Below are 18406 nucleotides of genomic sequence, written 5' to 3' on the forward strand. Positions count from 1 at the left end.
TGCTATGACAAGCTAGGTGACCACCAGCTCCGCAGTGACTCAGTCCCGCGCCACTAGCGCAAGCTGCCGAGATATTTTTTCGCAAGTTTATCGTGCTGGTTTCAAAGTTTTACCAACGCTGACCATTCGCGTGGCCGCACCCGTGAAATCCATGCGCCGGCGCGACAGCGCTCCCTCAAAATCTACTATATAAACACATGGCACGTAAACGAAGCTACTGTGTCGAGAAAAAACGTTGGTTCATGCGTCAACGCATGCAGGCATTAGTGATCGGGACGTTGTAAAGAAAGCGGTGTACTTACGATGAGCTCCACTTCGTAAGAAAGCTTGTTGACGCTTGTCTGTGGCAAACACTTGGCGCGTATAGTGACATTGTCGTCCCACACAGCTGTTACATCGGACACATGTCCACTAGGCTCCTTTGCGCACACTATCGCCGCAAAAGTAATTATCAGGGACGCGCACAAGCGGCAAATCGCACGCGCGCACTTCCGTCATGCTTGCAGTGAAAGGAGGCGTCCGCTACGCGGCCCGTGTGCGGTTCCAACGGCCGCCGCTACGCGGCTTTCAGTGGCGCCCCTATAGGCGCTGCGCATCGCGAATAGACCAGGAGACTGATACCGCTGACGGCCGCTGAGACGACTGAGAGAGGAGAGCGGCGCGCCACCCCGGCGCCAACCCCCTCTGCGTGGCCGAGCAAGGCGCCACAACGGCGCCAAAGGGCAAGCGCGCGATATGTATGGCGTATTCGCAATGCCCATAAACTGTCGCGCCGCCAAGCGGAATTCAGGAGCGTCCTCTCGAGGAGGGTTAGTAGACGACAAAATGGCAGCACTACGCAGTCGCTCCCTTGTTCGGCTGTGCTAACCTCAGTGTTAACGCGTTGGCAAGGAAGGAACACTACGACTTGGCATGTTCCCTGCATCAGTGAACAAACCGGGCCCTCCGTGACACGAGAAATCTGATTCGTTCTTTCGAGGCGCGAAGTTTTCGTGAAAATACGTGGCGACTCGCGCTTTCAATGCTAGCCCACAGCGTACGCATACTATCAGCCTCGCGAGGCTTTCTGTAGCCACGTAGGTTAGTTAAATGTTATCGTGTGACATATTCAGTTGAAGCTCACCCTGTTTTACTTGTATATAGCTTCGGTCAGTGTTTCTTGTAGTGCATGAATCCCATAACACTGTACGCGGGAGGTCGCGCCGGCTCGCGATGTGCTCTTGTAACACTGAGCGATCTCAAGTTGTCGATACACTAAAATATGCCTCTATCCTTTTTCAGCAAAGCACTGTTACTAATCGTGCGAGCGACGTCTGCTCCACGCCTTTCGTGGAGCGAACGCTTTCCACGCCGTCCTTCGCCAGTGTGTTGGTGTGTTGGTTTCATGGTTTCATCGTTTCATAGCCAGCGCTGCGCCGCTTGTTTTTGTACATTTGTTAATAGGTGGCAGCACACTGCAAGCGATTTGCTCGTTAACCGATCTGAGAGCGAAATGTTCTCCGCGCCCAGGCCCAGACGTATCTGTAATTGTAAACGTGGTGACGCGGAGTGGTCGAAGTTGTTCGGCGGAGGAAATTCTTCAGATTGCTTTCAGCAGTGATGTTGAAAGAAACCATCCTGACGACGAGGATTTTTCACTGGACGTAGAAGACTGTGAAGGCACCGAGAGTGACAGCGACGGTGAACGATCAGCTGCTAACTCACGAGAAGCGAGTTGCACTTCACGTCGCCTCGTGCGTTATTGTTCTTTCACGCTCGTAAGTCACTTTGATTGTATTTAATGTATAATATCCTTGAGCGAGATCAAAATAAAAGCATAGTTCCTCTTGTGCATTGCATGTACCAATTATTGTGGATATTATGGAGCGCCGCATGCCGCCAACACGCTCGAGCTCGACCAGCGAAGCGAAATGGTTAGAGCGTTGGTACGTGCAGTCACAGCCACAATCCACGCCTCTCGGCTAACTTCTTCGACGTTGCGAAAAGGATACGTGTGCATTCTTTTCGATATTCGTGTTTCGATCGTGCTGATCGAGCCTGCAACATGCGAGTGAAGTGAATTGCACACGGCTAGAGTTTCAACACGGCTGTGGCACAAGCGCTACTGAATGGGAAGTTAAATGCTTGTGTTCCGTTGAAGACGTAACTCCGCGTTCCCGACTGCACAAGTAATGACGACGGCGTATTATGTTTGCAAACGATCACCACGTTAAACGTGCGGTCCCTTGCAGCAGCGATGGCGCTACTCGCTGGCGGCCTACTACTGCGGCAAATCCGTAAGGCAGGCTCGGTACAACGTATCTATAAACGTTGGCTCGGTACGTACTACCTCGGAGTGCCGTTCTGCTCATACGTCAATTTTAGTTCATGCAGTTTTATGTAGCACGCACACGATTTCGCAAAGCATCGTTATGCACGGTAACGGAGCTGAAATATAACATTTCACACCACAGCAAATAATTAGGTGGCGAGTACTTAGCACTTTCCATGGTTTGGGAAAGTAGTTTAGTCTCATATCCATTTCAGCACAGCTCATGACTTCATCCGGTGAAAGCGGCACGGGCCGTACGTCCGCACGTACTATCTGTTCCTATGCTAACCTATGCTAACAAACGGTTTGACCCTCCTCCTGGCGCCATCTTGAAAAGTACGGCGCGCCACCTATAGTTCGTGGGCATTGCGATTACGGCGGCTCTTCCGATACCGAAGCCAATCGAAACGCGCTTCAGGAGGGTCCAGTGACTCCTTCCCAAATGCGAACTCTTTTTCTCTGCCTGTACCTTCCAAAAGGGGTCAGGTGGACACCCGAAGAGAGTCACGGTTCCATGACCCTCTTTTGACTCTCTTTTTTCTTAGAGTGAACCACAGACGTAAGGGAAATTTATACGGATGACTGTCAACTTCCGGCTAAGGAATAACATCGAGTTTTGCTCTGAACTGACTGAAGTTAAGATAATTGGAAGCTGGCTACGCATCCAATCAGCGGCGTAAATTATGGGGGGGGGGGGGTCAGGGGGGTCCTGATCCCCCTTGTATTCAGGCTGGGGGGGGGGGGGACACACCCTTGCAAGTGTCCCCCCCCCCCCTTGAGATTTACCTTTGAAATAGCATATTTGAAATGCTTGACAGTTAAGCATAGCGCACTCTCCTAAAAATCAACTCTGAAATCTGAAACCTTTCCAATAAGTAGAAACGAAGCACAAGAATGAACGCTGTCCTTAGTTTCAATAGGCACTGTAGAGGTCGTGCTTTCTGAAATGCTACGGGTGGCTTCTGACGTGCCGCAGAGGTTTATTATTCGGGCTTTTCAAGCGAAATGACATCCAATCATCTACCATTATTTATTCATGTCGACGATACCATTATTTATTCATGTCGACGACATTGACAATTAAGTATGAATGCGATTGCTCGAGTATAAGTGCGTCATTAAAAAAAAAACTAGTGAATATAAACACGCTTTGCAAGAAATATTCCAGGGTAAATCTTGGAAGGCCAGCAGTATACACGATTAGAGATGAAGTTAAAGAAAAATCTGTTCCTTTACGCATTATAACAAAAAAAAAAAAAGCGCTAGCATTTTCATTTCGCGGTTTAACCCAAATGACATTAGCTACTGACTTTGCCAACTATTGGTTGACCAGGCCCGGGCTCTTTTTGTTTTTAATTTATTTGAACACATGATTTTAATTTTTATATACTTAAAAATAAGAGGCATAGCTATTAAAAACAAAATGGCCGCCGTGGCATCAAGGTGTGTGTCCCCCCTTGAGATCTTTCTTGATTTATGCCACTGCATGCAATGGCCACAATGATGAGCGCATGCATTGGCATCAATATGGAAGTTGGAGTTCTTCGGTGCTGTGAAGTTATTCGATCAGAGACATATCGTTAAAATATTTTTATAACCCTGAGAAATCGCAAGATTTGAACACTGGAGATCAATGTATTTGCCACCAGGAAGTACATAACGAATAAGAAAGTGAAATCACGCGAATTTATCTTTAATGTCTCACCGCAGCACAACGGACATTGGTCCGTTGTGCTGCGGTGAGAACTTACTGAAATAGCTCGCAAATGGCACGTTGATTGTAAGCGACCACGTACATTAAACCATCGATTAGTAATAAACTTTATTGAAAATGAATTAATTCAATTTTTCTGCCATCGGAAAGGTCTTGGCTGCTTTATAGCGAGCCTAAAAATTATTAATTTCGTCACACGAAACGCGCGAAATAGAGTTCTCGCGGACTATACAACTTTGGTGGAAAATTTCAGCTGCGTGTTTCAGGGGTGCGAAAGCTCTAACTGATTATATGCAAAGCTGAATTGCGAAGTGATCTTAAAATCTGGCGTTCTTGTAGCTTATTACACGTCCATTTGTCTAAAGGCCCGAACACACGTACGCGTTGCAGCGCGTCAACGCGTGATATTTTGACGCGGCGCCGCGCCCTCTCCCTATGGAGAGGGAGGGCGCGCAGCTTCGCGTAGCCGCGCGCCCTCTCTCCCCGTATGGAGAGGGCGCGGCGCTGCGTCAAAAAGTCACGCGTTGACGCGCTGCAACGCGTACGTGTGTTCGGGCCTTAAGAATGATGTCGCATTTGCAGTTCTGCTCCAGTCAATAACCCCAGCACTATAAAGTTATGTTTGCTGTGCCTCAGTTTTCCCGAATCCAGCCGAATATTTCTGATGTGCACGTTAAGTATTTGACTAGGAAAAGGTACAATTACGGAGTTGGTTGGGATGCGGAATTTAAATGTCGAAGTTTTTCACCTGTTTCACAAGAAACTTCAGAACCTTTAGCGATCGGGCCGCCGAGAATCCTCCGCCGCATTGTCATGAGTACCTTTCAAGCCCTACCTCTTATGATGAAGCACTTAAGCCCGAACCGCACGTACGCTCCCAAGCGCGCACGGGGCGCGCGTCAGCGCGCGCAGCCCGGGCGTCTCCGGCGAGTGATGGCGGTTTCCACCCACACACTACGCGCGAAGGCGCACGCGAAGCGCGCGCTGCGCGCGCTTCCTCATACGTGCAAGACATCGTTTCGCACAAAATTACATCAGAATACTTACAAAACCTCCTTCTGTTACCTTTTTTATTGTTAGATGCATGCAAAAGTAAATAAGAACTAAAATTTTTCATATGATGTGTATCATCATCCGTCGGTCAAGCCGGTGCTGGTAACAGCCATGCCACAGTTGGGCTCCAAGCGCTTCCAAGCGCGCGCCGTCTCAAGGTCGATATCAGTCGCCGCAAACACTCGCGTACTCGTCTGCGCATGCGCGGCCTCCGGAGCGCGTACAGCCAACGTACAGCGCGCGCTCGGCCAGCGTACGTGTGGTTCGGGCTTTATATGCTCATAGGCGTGCGCACAGGGGGGGCGGCCGCCCCCCCCCCTAATCACCTAAGAGGGGGGGCGCAAAATCTGCCCCGTACATTGACCGTTCTCGTCACCTACGAGGGGGAGGGGGCGCAATATCTGCCCCATACTTTGACTTAGTAGGGTGGGGGCGGGGCGCTGCGATGAACCTTCGCCCCCCCCCCTCCCCCTCAGTGTACTCAATGCTCAATGTACATTGTATATGCTCAATGTACAGTGGTACGACAGAGTTTTCAAATGTACTGAGCGTTTACGGTTTCTGCTCGAAGCTCAAGAAAACTTACCGCCTTTGCATGCATTAGATGCAAAGCACTTGAGTTGAACAACAGCAATAAATGGGAATAAATGCGAGTGCCAAGCAGAAATTTAATTTTGATCGTGATACTATAGCGCGCTATGCTCTATTAAAATATCTACGATTTTGAACTATCCACCGAAAATTATGATTCCCGCCTCCGCCTTGTCTATGAGCTTAAGTGGAACAGTTTATTTATTTATTTATTTATTTATTTATTTATTTATTTATTTATTTATTTATTTATTTATTTATTTATTTATTTATTTATTTATTCAATACTGTGGGCCTTTTCAGGCCTATACAGAAGAGGGCATACAAAATAAAGTGGACTTCATATCAGGAAAAAATAAAAAGGGAAAATCCGCAGTACAAGGTAACCATAACAGCGACAACACCAAAGAAAAAGTAATAGATGAACCATGCATATAAGTATTTCAAGGGTGTAAAAAGCAAAAAAAAAAAAAACGCACACATGTTCATGATAAATAAGAGCATAGCAATAACAAGGTTATGCCCTAGGAACAAGTAACATGAAATACATACATGCGAGAACTGATAACACGTGTAACAATGTGCAAGTACATGCGCGATACAGTGTCTTTGCCTTTATTTGCGCACCGATACCAGTCAATTTATTCCAATGCCTCTAAATGAGATTCCAGCAGCGACAAAAATGAATCAACTGATTGAGCACTGACGACGTCATTCGGCAGGTCATTCCACAACTCTATAACTGCGGGAAAAAAAGAATACTTAAACGTGTGACAACGTGACAAGAATGAGCGTATGCATTTCTCGTTGTTAGTTCTGCTGGAGTGACGGTTCGGAGCTTTTAGGTACGTGTCCTTATTTATATTTACTGAGTTGTTCGAAAGAAGGAAAAGAAACTTCAGACAAGCCAGCTGGCGTCGGCTAGCGAAAGTTGCGACACGTGCTTGCAAACGCAGCGCGGAAACACTTTCCTGCCTGGCATACTTTGAGTAAACAAATCTAAGAGCCCTATTTTGAATTTTTTTCTAATACGTCAGTCATGTTCTTTTGGTGCGGGTTCCAAACTATTGCTGCGTATTCTAAGACGGGTCTAATCAGTGTTTTGTATGCTGTTAGTTTAACCTGAGGAGAAGTGCCAGTCAGTTTACGCCTTAAAAAGCCTAGTTGCTTGAATGCTCGTGCAGAAATCTGATCAATATGAACGTCCCACTTTAAAGACTGCGTTATTGTGACCCCCAAGTACTTTACGGTATTCACGTGTTTGATGTCTGCCCCAGAGAGAGTGTATTTGAAGTGGAGTGGTGTCTTTCTATGGGTAATTGTAATACACATAGTTTTATCTGTATTCGGCACTTCTGGAACGCTAGCACGGTGCTCACGCTTTAGCACGGTCGGGAATATAAATATATGATTGATCTGATCGAGCCGCATGACAAAGGGAGGACATCAGATATAATGGTTACATATAGAAGCGTGCGAATATTAAACATTTGGAATATCGAATATCGTCATACTTGATTCGGTCTTCGGATGGAATATAGCCCCTATGCGTTAATACTAATATATCAAAATATCATCTATGTCCAAATAAACACGAAATTAGCGTAAAAATCCGATAATTTCTACGGTCAAAAGCTATACGTCGCTTGCAGAGCCAGAATTCGATAGTCCGCTCACTCTGAAGAGTTATACTGCGTGCAAAGAACATGCTTAAAATTCGTACTTGATGCTCAGTTTCTGGTTTTCATGTTAATTTTTTTTTTAATGTTGGGGTGCCAACGATATTTTGTGTTAACAACGAAAACGTTTCAATTCAAATTCGATTCGCTTTTTGGACGCATTAGCGCTGCACTAAATAGTTTAGGCATGTGCTTCAGTGGAAATTTCGCGCGCCTTTCCTCACCAGACAGAGCTGATATAAGCAAGTGCGTTCCTCCGAAAAAAAAATTGGCCGCGTATCTGCGTGCTTCGCTGCAAATGTCGTCTAAAGACGATAGAAGAGGCGTTGTGTGAGATATGGACGCCATCTGGCAATACGTCGGGAAACACGAGTGCTGTGTTGCGGGCTGGTAGTCCCGGCGCAGCAGCAGGCGAAGACCGGCGGTGACCAACGCGACCGGCGGGGACGCCAGCCAGCCCGAACACGCGGTTTGGCGCGAAGCGCCGAAGCAGAAGAAACGTCCGCACTCAACGAGTACTCTCCACACACTCTTTTATTTACATGTCGCCTGGGTAAAACAGGAATGCCAGAGCGGAGCCCCATGGCATTCGTACAGTGCAATACAGAACCGAAACCGAAACACAACAGTGAGCTCGTGCAGAGGGCCCGGAGGAAGGCAAGTTTCAGCGCAGTCACATTTTCAGCGCAGCTTAAGAAACTAGGGTCTTTAGAATTACGTATGTATGCATTTTCTATTAAAGGAACACACCACCTAATACTTACCTAGTGATGTTGCGCCTCAGATATGCGTAATGTTTGCTTTTTGATCGACAATGTACACAGGTATGAACCTAGTCAGCTGTTCAAGATGTCTGGCCCTTGGGCAAGTGTTTCAACTTTGGCCGAGTGGCTGAATCGAGTGACGTGCCGACAAACAGAAAGACAGACAGACAGACAAAAAAAAGTGGTGAGATGGGGTTTTGTGGTTTCGGTTTTGGAGAGAGAGCACACGCTACATGCATCACATCCCTCTCCCAGAAAGAATGACAAGACCTGAAAGGAGGAACGGAATGTGCCGGCCTCCGTCGTGTTACGAGGGAGGCGCGGCGTGCAGGCGAGCGCCGGACGCACCCCGGACCTCTCGCTGGTTTCTTTTTTTTTTTATTTGTCACAACGCTGGGGAGGGTAGCAAGCTCCATGCTTGAGTTCCCGCCAAATCGTAGCTCTTTCGAGCGAGGCCGCGCTGAAACACTACACAGAGAGAATATTAATGAGAACTAACAGACAAGTTTTGTCTGTTAGTTCTCATTAATATTGTGTATAACAAAGAAAACGAGCCCTTGAAATTAACACTTCTTTCCTTCACACAGAGAGAAGCATTTCGTTTGCCTTGATCCTGAAGGCGGCCGTTTCCCACTGCCGAGGATTTGAAGCGAACTCGTAAGTGGCATTCTATTTCCTGACGGTGTATCACATGGTGAGTTTTGTCTAGCGACAAAATTAAATTTTATTTGCACAGCTGATGCGTCAATCTGGTCGACTCTTCTAGATGACAGATCAGATGTTCATGCGAACGGCAGTTATATTTGTCCGTGGACCCAAGACTTCGTTGATGGGCAAATATGTAAGATTTTCTTGTTTTTTATTTGTGGCATCTTATTGTAAGACCGCGACATATTTTGCCGTTTTCTCTAGGGAACACTGCAACAAGGACTGTAAAGTGTGGATAGCGTGTTGCGCTGGTCTTGCCAACTGAAAAGAACTCTGGCAAGATGCATGCTTGGTTACAAAAGTCTCACGCAATCGCTTTTCACATTGAATTTGGTCGCAGGTGTACTGTAAATGCCGACTGCACAATATGCGACTGACCCGCGGCCGCTTTGAAGGTAAGATTGTGTTCTCATTAATCTATTTGTTGTACCATTTGTTTTCCCGTGTCATTACGATCAGCAACAACGAAAACCTCGATCCATCCTGTCCCCACATATTTTCTAGTTTCTGCGCTGTGGAGCTTGAAGCACTTCTCAGAATTTCAGCACAAACGCATTTATTGTAAGTGCAGTGTTTTTCATATTTGTGCAGCGACAAAATTATTTTGTTTAGTTTTGTTAATAGAGTTTCTAAACGCGACATGACTGTGCAACTAGTCAAGTAAATAGTCTACCTTTCTCACAGTATTATTCATTGTTGTTTCTTTCAGTTTTTCCCGACAGAATGAACAATGCAAGTCTCACATCTCGACGCTAAAACGTCGCAACTGCGTACGTGTTCAGGGCCAAGAGCACGAGAACTGGCCGAAAGAAGGAAGCCGATCCAAAAGGAATGCCGACCGTCTTATATGTATGTCAGCGCTATCATGCAGCGATCACATATGGACTGTAAAGTTGCGTTGCACAAGGGCTGATGCGAACGCTCCGTGCGAACAATGTTGCACGTAAAATTATAATTTTATTATTAGTGCATCTATACAATTACAAAATAAACATCTAAAGAGAGAAAACTTATATTCACGTCTTTCTTATTGTGTGTTACGTATTAACACGCTAACAAGTGCAGACCGAGGCGTTTAATTCCGTACATGCGCACTCCGCCCGTAATTCAGATAGAGTTAAACGCCTCTATAATTAGCCCGTTGACATTAAATACGACACGCATCAACACACCAGAACAACAATTGATGCGTTTCGTTAGAACACGCACAAAAAAAAAAGAAGAATCAGAGCAATACTTTCTAGAAACGTCCGCAACCGATCTACGGCCGTCGGTAAATCGACGCTTATGTAAGGTCGGGTCTGGGTGAACCCGCGAGCGGCATGCACTCAGCCTCGTCGGCCACGGTGGACGGGCCTATATTGGGTGCCGACGCAGGCCCACGTGAGGCCAATGTCAATCCCCGAGACCGGCCCTACACTGGGTGCCAAGGTTGGGCCAACGACAGTGCAGTTTGCCAGCGACGTCAGGCCGACACTTTGCCAAGGATAAAATGTTGCTTGGGCTTCTACCTAGGACGCCGGGTCTTCCCCCCTCCGCAACACAGGCGCTAAGCTCTTACAAACAAGAACCTATATCCACATAGGCGTGCGCAGGGTTCCCCTTCGGGGGGGGGGGGGGGGGGGGAGAAGGTTCATCGCGGCGCCCCCCCTACCTATTAAGTCAATGTGTGGGGCAGACTTTGCGCTCCCCCTCTTCTTAGATGACTGGGGGTGGGGGCGGCCGCCACCCTGTCCCCCCCCCCCCCTCTCTGCGCACGCCTGTGCCTACTATCCAAACCCAAAAGATTTATCCGGAGTTATGTACTCTACAACATGCGATAAATGCAACGACACCAAAGATCTTAGTCATATGGTCATATGTTCTGGCGTTGCTCCGCGTTACGCAGCGACAAGGACAACACTGAAGAGCGGTGGGACACAGCCACAGCTCTGCGCAGCCTGGCATTAGAGTGACAGTTATGGTACGGTGGTACGGTCGTTATGGCCAGTCCAACGGGCCCGCGAACGTGGGAGCGGCCCGCCGGCCCGCTTCGGGCTAGGAAACTAGCGCGACCTATTGGACCCGAATAAAGTTCTTCCATCCATCCATCGTTCTCTACCTAGGTACTATTAGGTACGGTTCCCTAGGTGCCATGCTAGGTGCCCTAGGGCCCTAGGCCCCTAGGTAGGTATCTAGTACATGGTCATGTGATGCAATTTTGTCGCGCGCGGTTGCTAGTGTCATCACAGATCCTTTCGTGGTTTCTAGTTCAAAAATTTTCGGGCTTGGCGTCGTGACATAGATAATTATGTTATAGTGGTTGTCGATTGAGAGCAGCAGTGGTTGAATGAGCCAAAATTCGATTGGGGGATGTCACTTTTCGTGATCGGTTGTTATTGCTAGCTTCGGTGTCAATGTGTCTGATCGCGTTTGACATATCAGTACAATGTTTTCAGGAACTCGCATATTTATTGTGCCTACAGGTATTGGAGGCCCGCGGGTGAAACTCTACAAGAGCAAAGTGGCTGAGCACGGGGCCACAGTTGTGGGCGACGAAAAATTGGCCACGCACATTGTCGTGGCGGAGTCGTTTGACGGAGACCGTATTTCTAAAATATTGGACACAGAAAACTTGCCTATATCCGTGAAAATCGTGAAGTGCACGTGGCTAAGCGAGTGCTTGAAAAATAGCTCATTGATCCAAACAACAACGTACGAACTGCCCTGGAAGCCGTCGCCGAGTGCTTCCACAACGTGCAGCGACAATAATATTGCCCCTTCTAAGCGGGCGAAACTTTTACTTGAACATGCAGATTGCATAGATCAGCCTGGTGTGTCTCGGGTCGCCGAATCCTCAATACTGCAGAAAGCTGTGGCTTCGGTACGCTCAACAGTTATTGAAGTTTATTTGTCCTAAATTGCAGGAGTGGGAGCAGAGACTGAAGACTATACAGCCTGAAAAGCGTCCTCTGCTTCTAAATACAGTTTAGCACGCAGGCCCGCTGGACATCACAATATCATAATATATGACAAATACACTTTATGATATTACACAATAACGCAACAAAAATGAGCACAGTCTTGTTACGTAATTTGAAATAGAACATAAACAGGTTCATCACATAATGCAAATTGATAAGATGTTAAAAAAACACAAACTTTATTAAGCATATTCAATATCATGGTGTGTTGGTGTTGCAAGGTATGTAATTGGAATCTATGAGACCATGTAGATGATTTAACGCTGTAGTTATTTGGTATTTAGCATGTTGCTTACCATAACTTGTCCTCCATGTTGGGATTTTCCAGTGTTGCTGGTGCATGTTGTAAATGTAGAGTGCATGCCTAGTATTTATAAATATGTGTAATCTTTTCATTGTGACATTTTGCATCCAGGACAAGTGGGTGTGCGCAGTTGCCTCCACAGACGTGCCTGTGAACAAGAATGCTCACATAACAGACCAATTGGAGGTGATGTCTACAGCACAGACCATGCAAGCTTCCTGACAGACCGAGGTTATTTTATTACAGGCCATGGTTGAAACTTATCAAAGCACTAAGGACCACTGGAGAGCACTAGGTTATGAAAAAGCCATCATGCAGCTAAAACGGCATCCTACCGAGATCACAACATGGGAGGTAATAGACTATGTAGGCGTACAACTTTTAGCACACCATTTAACAACAAAGGCGCCGAAGTACATGGTTTGACACAGGCATATTTTTATTTCTTCAATTCTAGTCTCATATTTGTTTGTGATCTGTAATGAGCAGTGTGAACGAAACCACACCAGAACTTGACAAAAGAGAAATGAGTTACAAAAGCATATAAATAGTATCAAATGTTTCTCAATTGTTCTGGCTGCTGAACACAAAGACGCGGGTTTGATTCCCGACTGCAGTTGTATAATCTAATGGCAGAATGTGAGCTGTACTCTTAAACTGGAAAATACCACGGTGGTGTACCTGGGAAGCAACAAAGATTACTCAAGAATTCTTTGGAGTGATTTCAGATTAGCTAGATGAGAGACACATGCATCAGTTGGCTTTTGTTGTTTCTTTTTCAAAAGAGTATTTTGACACATGTGAAGGCCTAATATCGAGTGGAATTATATCAACTGGTTCTGTTGTTGGTTCATATGCCTGATGTTGTTAGCACCCTTAACAACTTTTATCCTTGAAGTGCCCCTTTGCTCCTTTTCCTCCTAGTGTTTTCATCCATGTGTACATTAAATGTTAAACATGATTATAAATGAGTCTCGCATAGCAATATATCTTTTGTTGTAGTTCAGTTTATGGTTGGATGTTATGTTGTGTTCATCTATCTCTAAAAAGAGTGCTGTCATTGAAATGATATCCATGCTACTCTAGGAACAATGACAATTTCCCCTTTTCGGGAAACTTCCTCCAATTTGTGAATTTTTGCACATCTGATTTGCCATATTTTATGTTCTTGTGCTTCATGTTGTCTATTAATTTCACCACACTCAACCTGCTAGTCTCTTGGTTAGCTTAGGTCGTAGAACAAGCATCCCCAAAAAAAAGTTGGTCTTGGAATTTTCCGTTAATCTTTTTCATCAGCTGTAAAGATTTCTTTGAGATGTTCACTTTGGGTTTGCTTTGCAGCCTTGTGTTACTCTCGAGTGGATATTATCATTCATGTCTGTGGCTTTATGCTCAATATGCTCTGTTAGATGCATATTTTTTGTTTTTGAAAGCCACTCGTCTCCGTTCATGTTCATGTTCATATGTAATTTTCATTAAACAGTGTGTCGAGGACTTGTGCACAGTTAGGCTTTCAGATCAGATTAATTTTACTACAGGTGCTCTAAAATATTTAGTACTGTTAATGCCAATTTAAAACCACTGATGTCACCAACTACGGGTTCATTAAAGAGACACCAAATGGAAACACTACAATCAATTTCGATAGATAAATTAATATTCAAAACTGTACTCTCGTTAATTTCACCATCATAGGTTTATTAATAGAAGAGAAACTGAAGGCCATAGTTTCATTTTTAAATTTCACGCCGAAATCTCTGCACATGGACATCAGTGTGGGATCACAGATTTCAAAGTGTTTTTTTGTGTGTGTGTGTGTGTTTGTGGCCAACGAATTTTACTGAAACTTGGCACGTTAAGCCTCTGGCTCCCTCAAAGGACAATGCACTTCATTTTTACCGATTAAGAACTATGTAGGCCCCAGTAGACGCTGCCAAAATCTGTGATGACACGGCGAGTTGTTGTGGAAACTTCAAAATCGTGTTGCCAATTGCAGTTCCTTTTTGCACATTTTCTCGCTTACCAGGAGTCTTCTAAAGGCGAGAGTGGTGCTTTTGATATTGTGAAAGGGTAATTTACTAATACGAGAAAAATCGTTTTTCTATCTAGTGTCCCTTTAATGTACGAACCAATGTTAGAATCTGCTAAGGTATTATTTATTTCTTGGCCATGTGCCTGTAAATGTCTCCATTTAAAGCAGTCTGTTGCAAGTACACGTTGCTGAACTTTCCCTTCCATTTATAGGAAGCGAGGGCCCTGCCTAACATAGGGAAAAGGCTGGCAGACAAGATATGGGAGATTGTTCAGCAGGGCAGGCTCCAAAAGCTGGAGGAATTCCAAAGCCAGGAGAATCTTGTTGCACAGAACTTGTTCACAAAAATCTGGGGCGCTGGGCCATCAACAGCACAAAAGTGGGTCCAGCAGGTGAGTTCGGAGTCTTTAAATAGCAATGTAATACATAAATTTATGCCTAAATTTGGAATGCATGCCTTGTGCATTATCATTTAGTGTCAGAAGCAATGCTTGTTTTACTGAATGTCCACTACAGTGCTGTACTGTCTACACAGGTGTATTCTCCACTACTAGGAAGAAATTTTTGTCTTGGAATAGGGACAAACAAGAATGTGGCTGTACTCTTCTTCCCTCTTTCTTTTTATGTTGCAAGGGTTTTCGTTCACTGGAAGAACTTGCCGCCAAGGGAAATCTGAGCAGCCAGCAGAAAATTGGGCTCAAGCACTTCCATGACTTCCTTGAGAAGATGCCATCTGCAGAAGCAGGGTTGATTGCAGACACAGTACGTCTAGAGCATCTTTTAATCTTCGATGTTTTAACAGCGTGCTGACTGCAGGTGAAGAAAGCAGCCCTCTCCATCCAGCCTGCACTCGAGGTGATACCGTGTGGCTCCTATCGCAGAGGCCGAGCCATGTGTGGTGATGTTGATGTCCTGATCACACACCCTGACGGCAAGTCTCATGAGGGTGTTCTCTGCAAGATACTACAGATCCTTCATGAAAACAGTAAGTTCTTTTGATATACAATATTCACTGTGCAAACAAACAAAAGCGTGTCCGCACATTAATGCGGCATATTTCAATCTTGCCAAAACTAATTCATGCCTTGACATCAAGGAATACAGTGCAATTAGAAATATGTGTATGATAAAGTACTACTTTGTATTGTCATCACTTAAAAAAGGGGTGGCACTTTATTTTTTATCAGTACACCCATGCTTGACACTTGTTGACGACTCACAGCATAGAAGGCATATTTATTTGTTTATTACTTATTTATTAAAAATAGCTTCAGGGCTCTAAGGCACTACAGAAAAGAGTGGGGGAAGAAAACGTAAGACGTACTGTTAGTGCAAAAAAAATGTTACAAGGCATTTTGTAAAGCGACCTTAACCTCTGGGTCATCTGATATGCTAGCAATTGTGGTGGGAAGGTGGTTCCAGGTGACACTTGTTCTTGGAACAAAACGATCATTTATACAATTTTGTGCGACAAGATGGTAGGTCCACCTTATAGCTATGATCTGTCCTTTGCAATGTGTAACAACAAGGATAAATCAAAGCGTTATTTAAAGCGTTGCGATTATAAATTTTGTGACCTGAATGACATGAATAACTCAATCAAATGAAACATGTTGCGCTATTCTGAACAGCTATGAGAGTTTGAATGAGAGTCGTATTATTAGTAGGATCCCATAAGGTGCATGCATACTCGAACTTAGAATATACCGAGGTTTTATAGAGTGTTAACTTCAGGGACGGTGGAGCAGTTGAAAAATTTTGACGCATATAACTGAGCACGCAATTCACATTTTTAGTTGCATATTCGACATGCGAATTCCACAATAGTTTCGAAGAGATGTGAATGCCAAGGTATTTATAATTGTCAACTCATGGTAATGGAATGTTATTGGGGGAGTTAGTATGCATACAATGGGTAGTAGTGTGGCAAAAAACTCGCATGCTTTTACATTTAGTTGTATGAAGTGTCATGAGCCATTTATTGCACCATTCCAATACTCTATCTAGATCGCTTTGCAGGTTAAAATAATTGGTATGATCAGTAATTTTCTGCTCAAGTACACAGTCATCAATTTAAGTTGAACCCTCTTTGTAAGTCTCCAGGTTTCTGCTCCGTAGGTAAGTACCGGTAAGATTCAGCTGTTATAGGGTGATTCCACGTAAGATCGAACAATCGATGGCTGGTTGACCTCTCAAATTTATTTCAAATTTTTATATATTATTGCTTGATGAGTGGACAGAAGGGATCCGCAATTTTGTTTTGCCGCCAAAAATTTTTTCGAAGCACAGGAAATCAATAATGACGAAGAGGTGGAGTAGAGCGCTCATCCGCTCTGCTGTTTTGGCCAACTTTCGTTATGAATTGCACAAAATATATTAAAGTTAGGTAGCTGAAATTTTTTTAACTAAATATATGCATGTTTTTGCTTCTGCTCAGGTATTTTTAGTTTTGATGTGTAGTGTAGATATTTTTATAAAAAACCTCAAAATTGGCCCAGCAGACGTTATTTTCTTTACTTTGAAGGTCTTTATCTCAAAAAATCCTTGTCTCAAATCCTTTATCTGAAAAAATCCCTACCTTTTTCGGTAGCTGCAGGCCTTTTAATAAAAAAGCAATTCAATCCTGCCTGCATTTTATACACTTGCTGGGCAAGAAGTCGGAATTGCCAATCCTTGCCCAAGGGTCTCATTGGAGGGGGTCGCAACTATTAGTGCAACGACATTATGCAACATGTTTTCAATGATTATGAAAGCTGATGTGGAGGACAATAAGTGGACAACGTTTAAGAAATATGAAAAATGGGGTTTTTTTTTAATTGTCGTTTTCATTGTCCGGTGTTTTCTTTAACTTAGCCCGACCATATCTCTTTACTGAAAAGTTATATAACCATAAGATTCGGCAGTGTGGTAGATAAGCATGTGAAGAAGGTAATGCGCAATTTTCGTCGCTCTGCTACAAGGATTTTTTGAGATAAAGACCTTCAAAGTAAAGAAAATAACGTCTGCTGGGCCAATTTTGAGGTTTTTTATAAAAATATCTACACTACACATCAAAACTAAAAATACCTGAGCAGAAACAAAAACATGCATATATTTAGTTAAAGAAATTTCAGCTACCTAACTTTAATATATTTTGTGCAATTCATAACGAAAGTTGGCCAAAACAGCAGAGCGGATGAGCGCTCTACTCCACCTCTTCGTCATTATTGATTTCCTGTGCTTCGAAAAAATTTTTGGCGGCAAAACAAATTTGCGGATCCCTTCTGTCCACTCATCAAGCAATAATATATAAAAATTTGAAATAAATTTGAGAGGTCGACCAGCCATCGATTGTTCGATCTTACGTGGAATCACCCTATATACCTTTCTCTTGATGGTAGTCTACCGCTATCCCTCAAGAGGAAGGTATGTAACAGCTGCATCTTACCGGTACTTACCTACGGAGCAGAAACCTGGAGACTTACAAAGGGGGTTCAACTTAAATTGATTACTGTGTACTTGAACGGAATATTACTTATTATACCAATTATTTTAACCTGCAAAGCGATCTAGATTGAGTATTGGAATGGTGCAATAAATGGCTCATGACACTTCATACAACTAAATGTAAAAGCATGCGAGTTTTTTGCCACACTACTACCCATTGTACGCATACTAACTCCCCCAATAACATCCATTACCATGAGTTGACAATTATAAATACCTTGGCACTCACATCTCTTCGAAACTATTGTGGAATTCGCATGTTGAATATGCAACTAAAAATGTGAATTGCATGCTCAGTTATATGCGTCAAAATTCTTCAACTGCTCCACCGTCCCTGAAGTTAACACTCTATAAAACCTCGGTATATTCTAAGTTCGAGTATGCATGCACCTTATGGGATCCTACTAATAATACGACTCTCATTCTAACTCTCATAGCTATTCAGAATAGCGCAGCATGTTTCATTTGATTGAGTTATTCATGTCATTCAGGTCACAAAATTTGTAATCGCAACGCTTTAAATAACGCTTTGATTTATCATTGTTGTTACACATTGCTAAGGACAGATCATAGCTATAAGGTGGACCCACCATCTTGCCAATTGAGGACGACGCAGCGAGCGATGGAAAGGAAAATGGTAGGTGTAACCTTAAAGGGACACTAAACAGCAAAACAATTTTTCTCGCATTAGTAAAGTACTCTTCCACGATACCAAAAACACCACGCTTGCTGCGAGAAGACGCTTAATAAGCGAGAAAACATTCAAAAAGAAAATACAGGTGGCGACACCACCTTGGAATT

At 44.2% G+C, this 18406-nt stretch overlaps 1 protein-coding gene across 2 annotated transcripts in view; it reads left to right on the plus strand.

Annotated features, from left to right (window-relative positions):
• Positions 1 to 11011: 11011 nt before the first annotated feature.
• Positions 11012 to 18406, plus strand: part of LOC119379271 (DNA polymerase lambda) — a 47529-nt gene continuing 40134 nt past the window's right edge. Inside the window, exons 1-6 of one of the 2 annotated variants that reach the window (XM_037648525.2) lie at positions 11017 to 11683; positions 12199 to 12273; positions 12334 to 12441; positions 14332 to 14511; positions 14753 to 14881; positions 14936 to 15104. In XM_037648525.2, coding sequence (XP_037504453.1) covers positions 11249 to 11683; positions 12199 to 12273; positions 12334 to 12441; positions 14332 to 14511; positions 14753 to 14881; positions 14936 to 15104 — 1096 coding nt within the window. In that variant the 5' untranslated portion in view covers positions 11017 to 11248. Of the gene's footprint in view, positions 11684 to 12198; positions 12274 to 12333; positions 12442 to 14331; positions 14512 to 14752; positions 14882 to 14935; positions 15105 to 18406 lie in introns of both variants that reach the window. The other variant, XM_049411924.1, reaches the window with a different exon arrangement.

Source organism: Rhipicephalus sanguineus, chromosome 1 (genome assembly GCF_013339695.2).
Source record: "Rhipicephalus sanguineus isolate Rsan-2018 chromosome 1, BIME_Rsan_1.4, whole genome shotgun sequence".
In the NCBI taxonomy this organism is placed as follows: domain Eukaryota; kingdom Metazoa; phylum Arthropoda; class Arachnida; order Ixodida; family Ixodidae; genus Rhipicephalus; species Rhipicephalus sanguineus.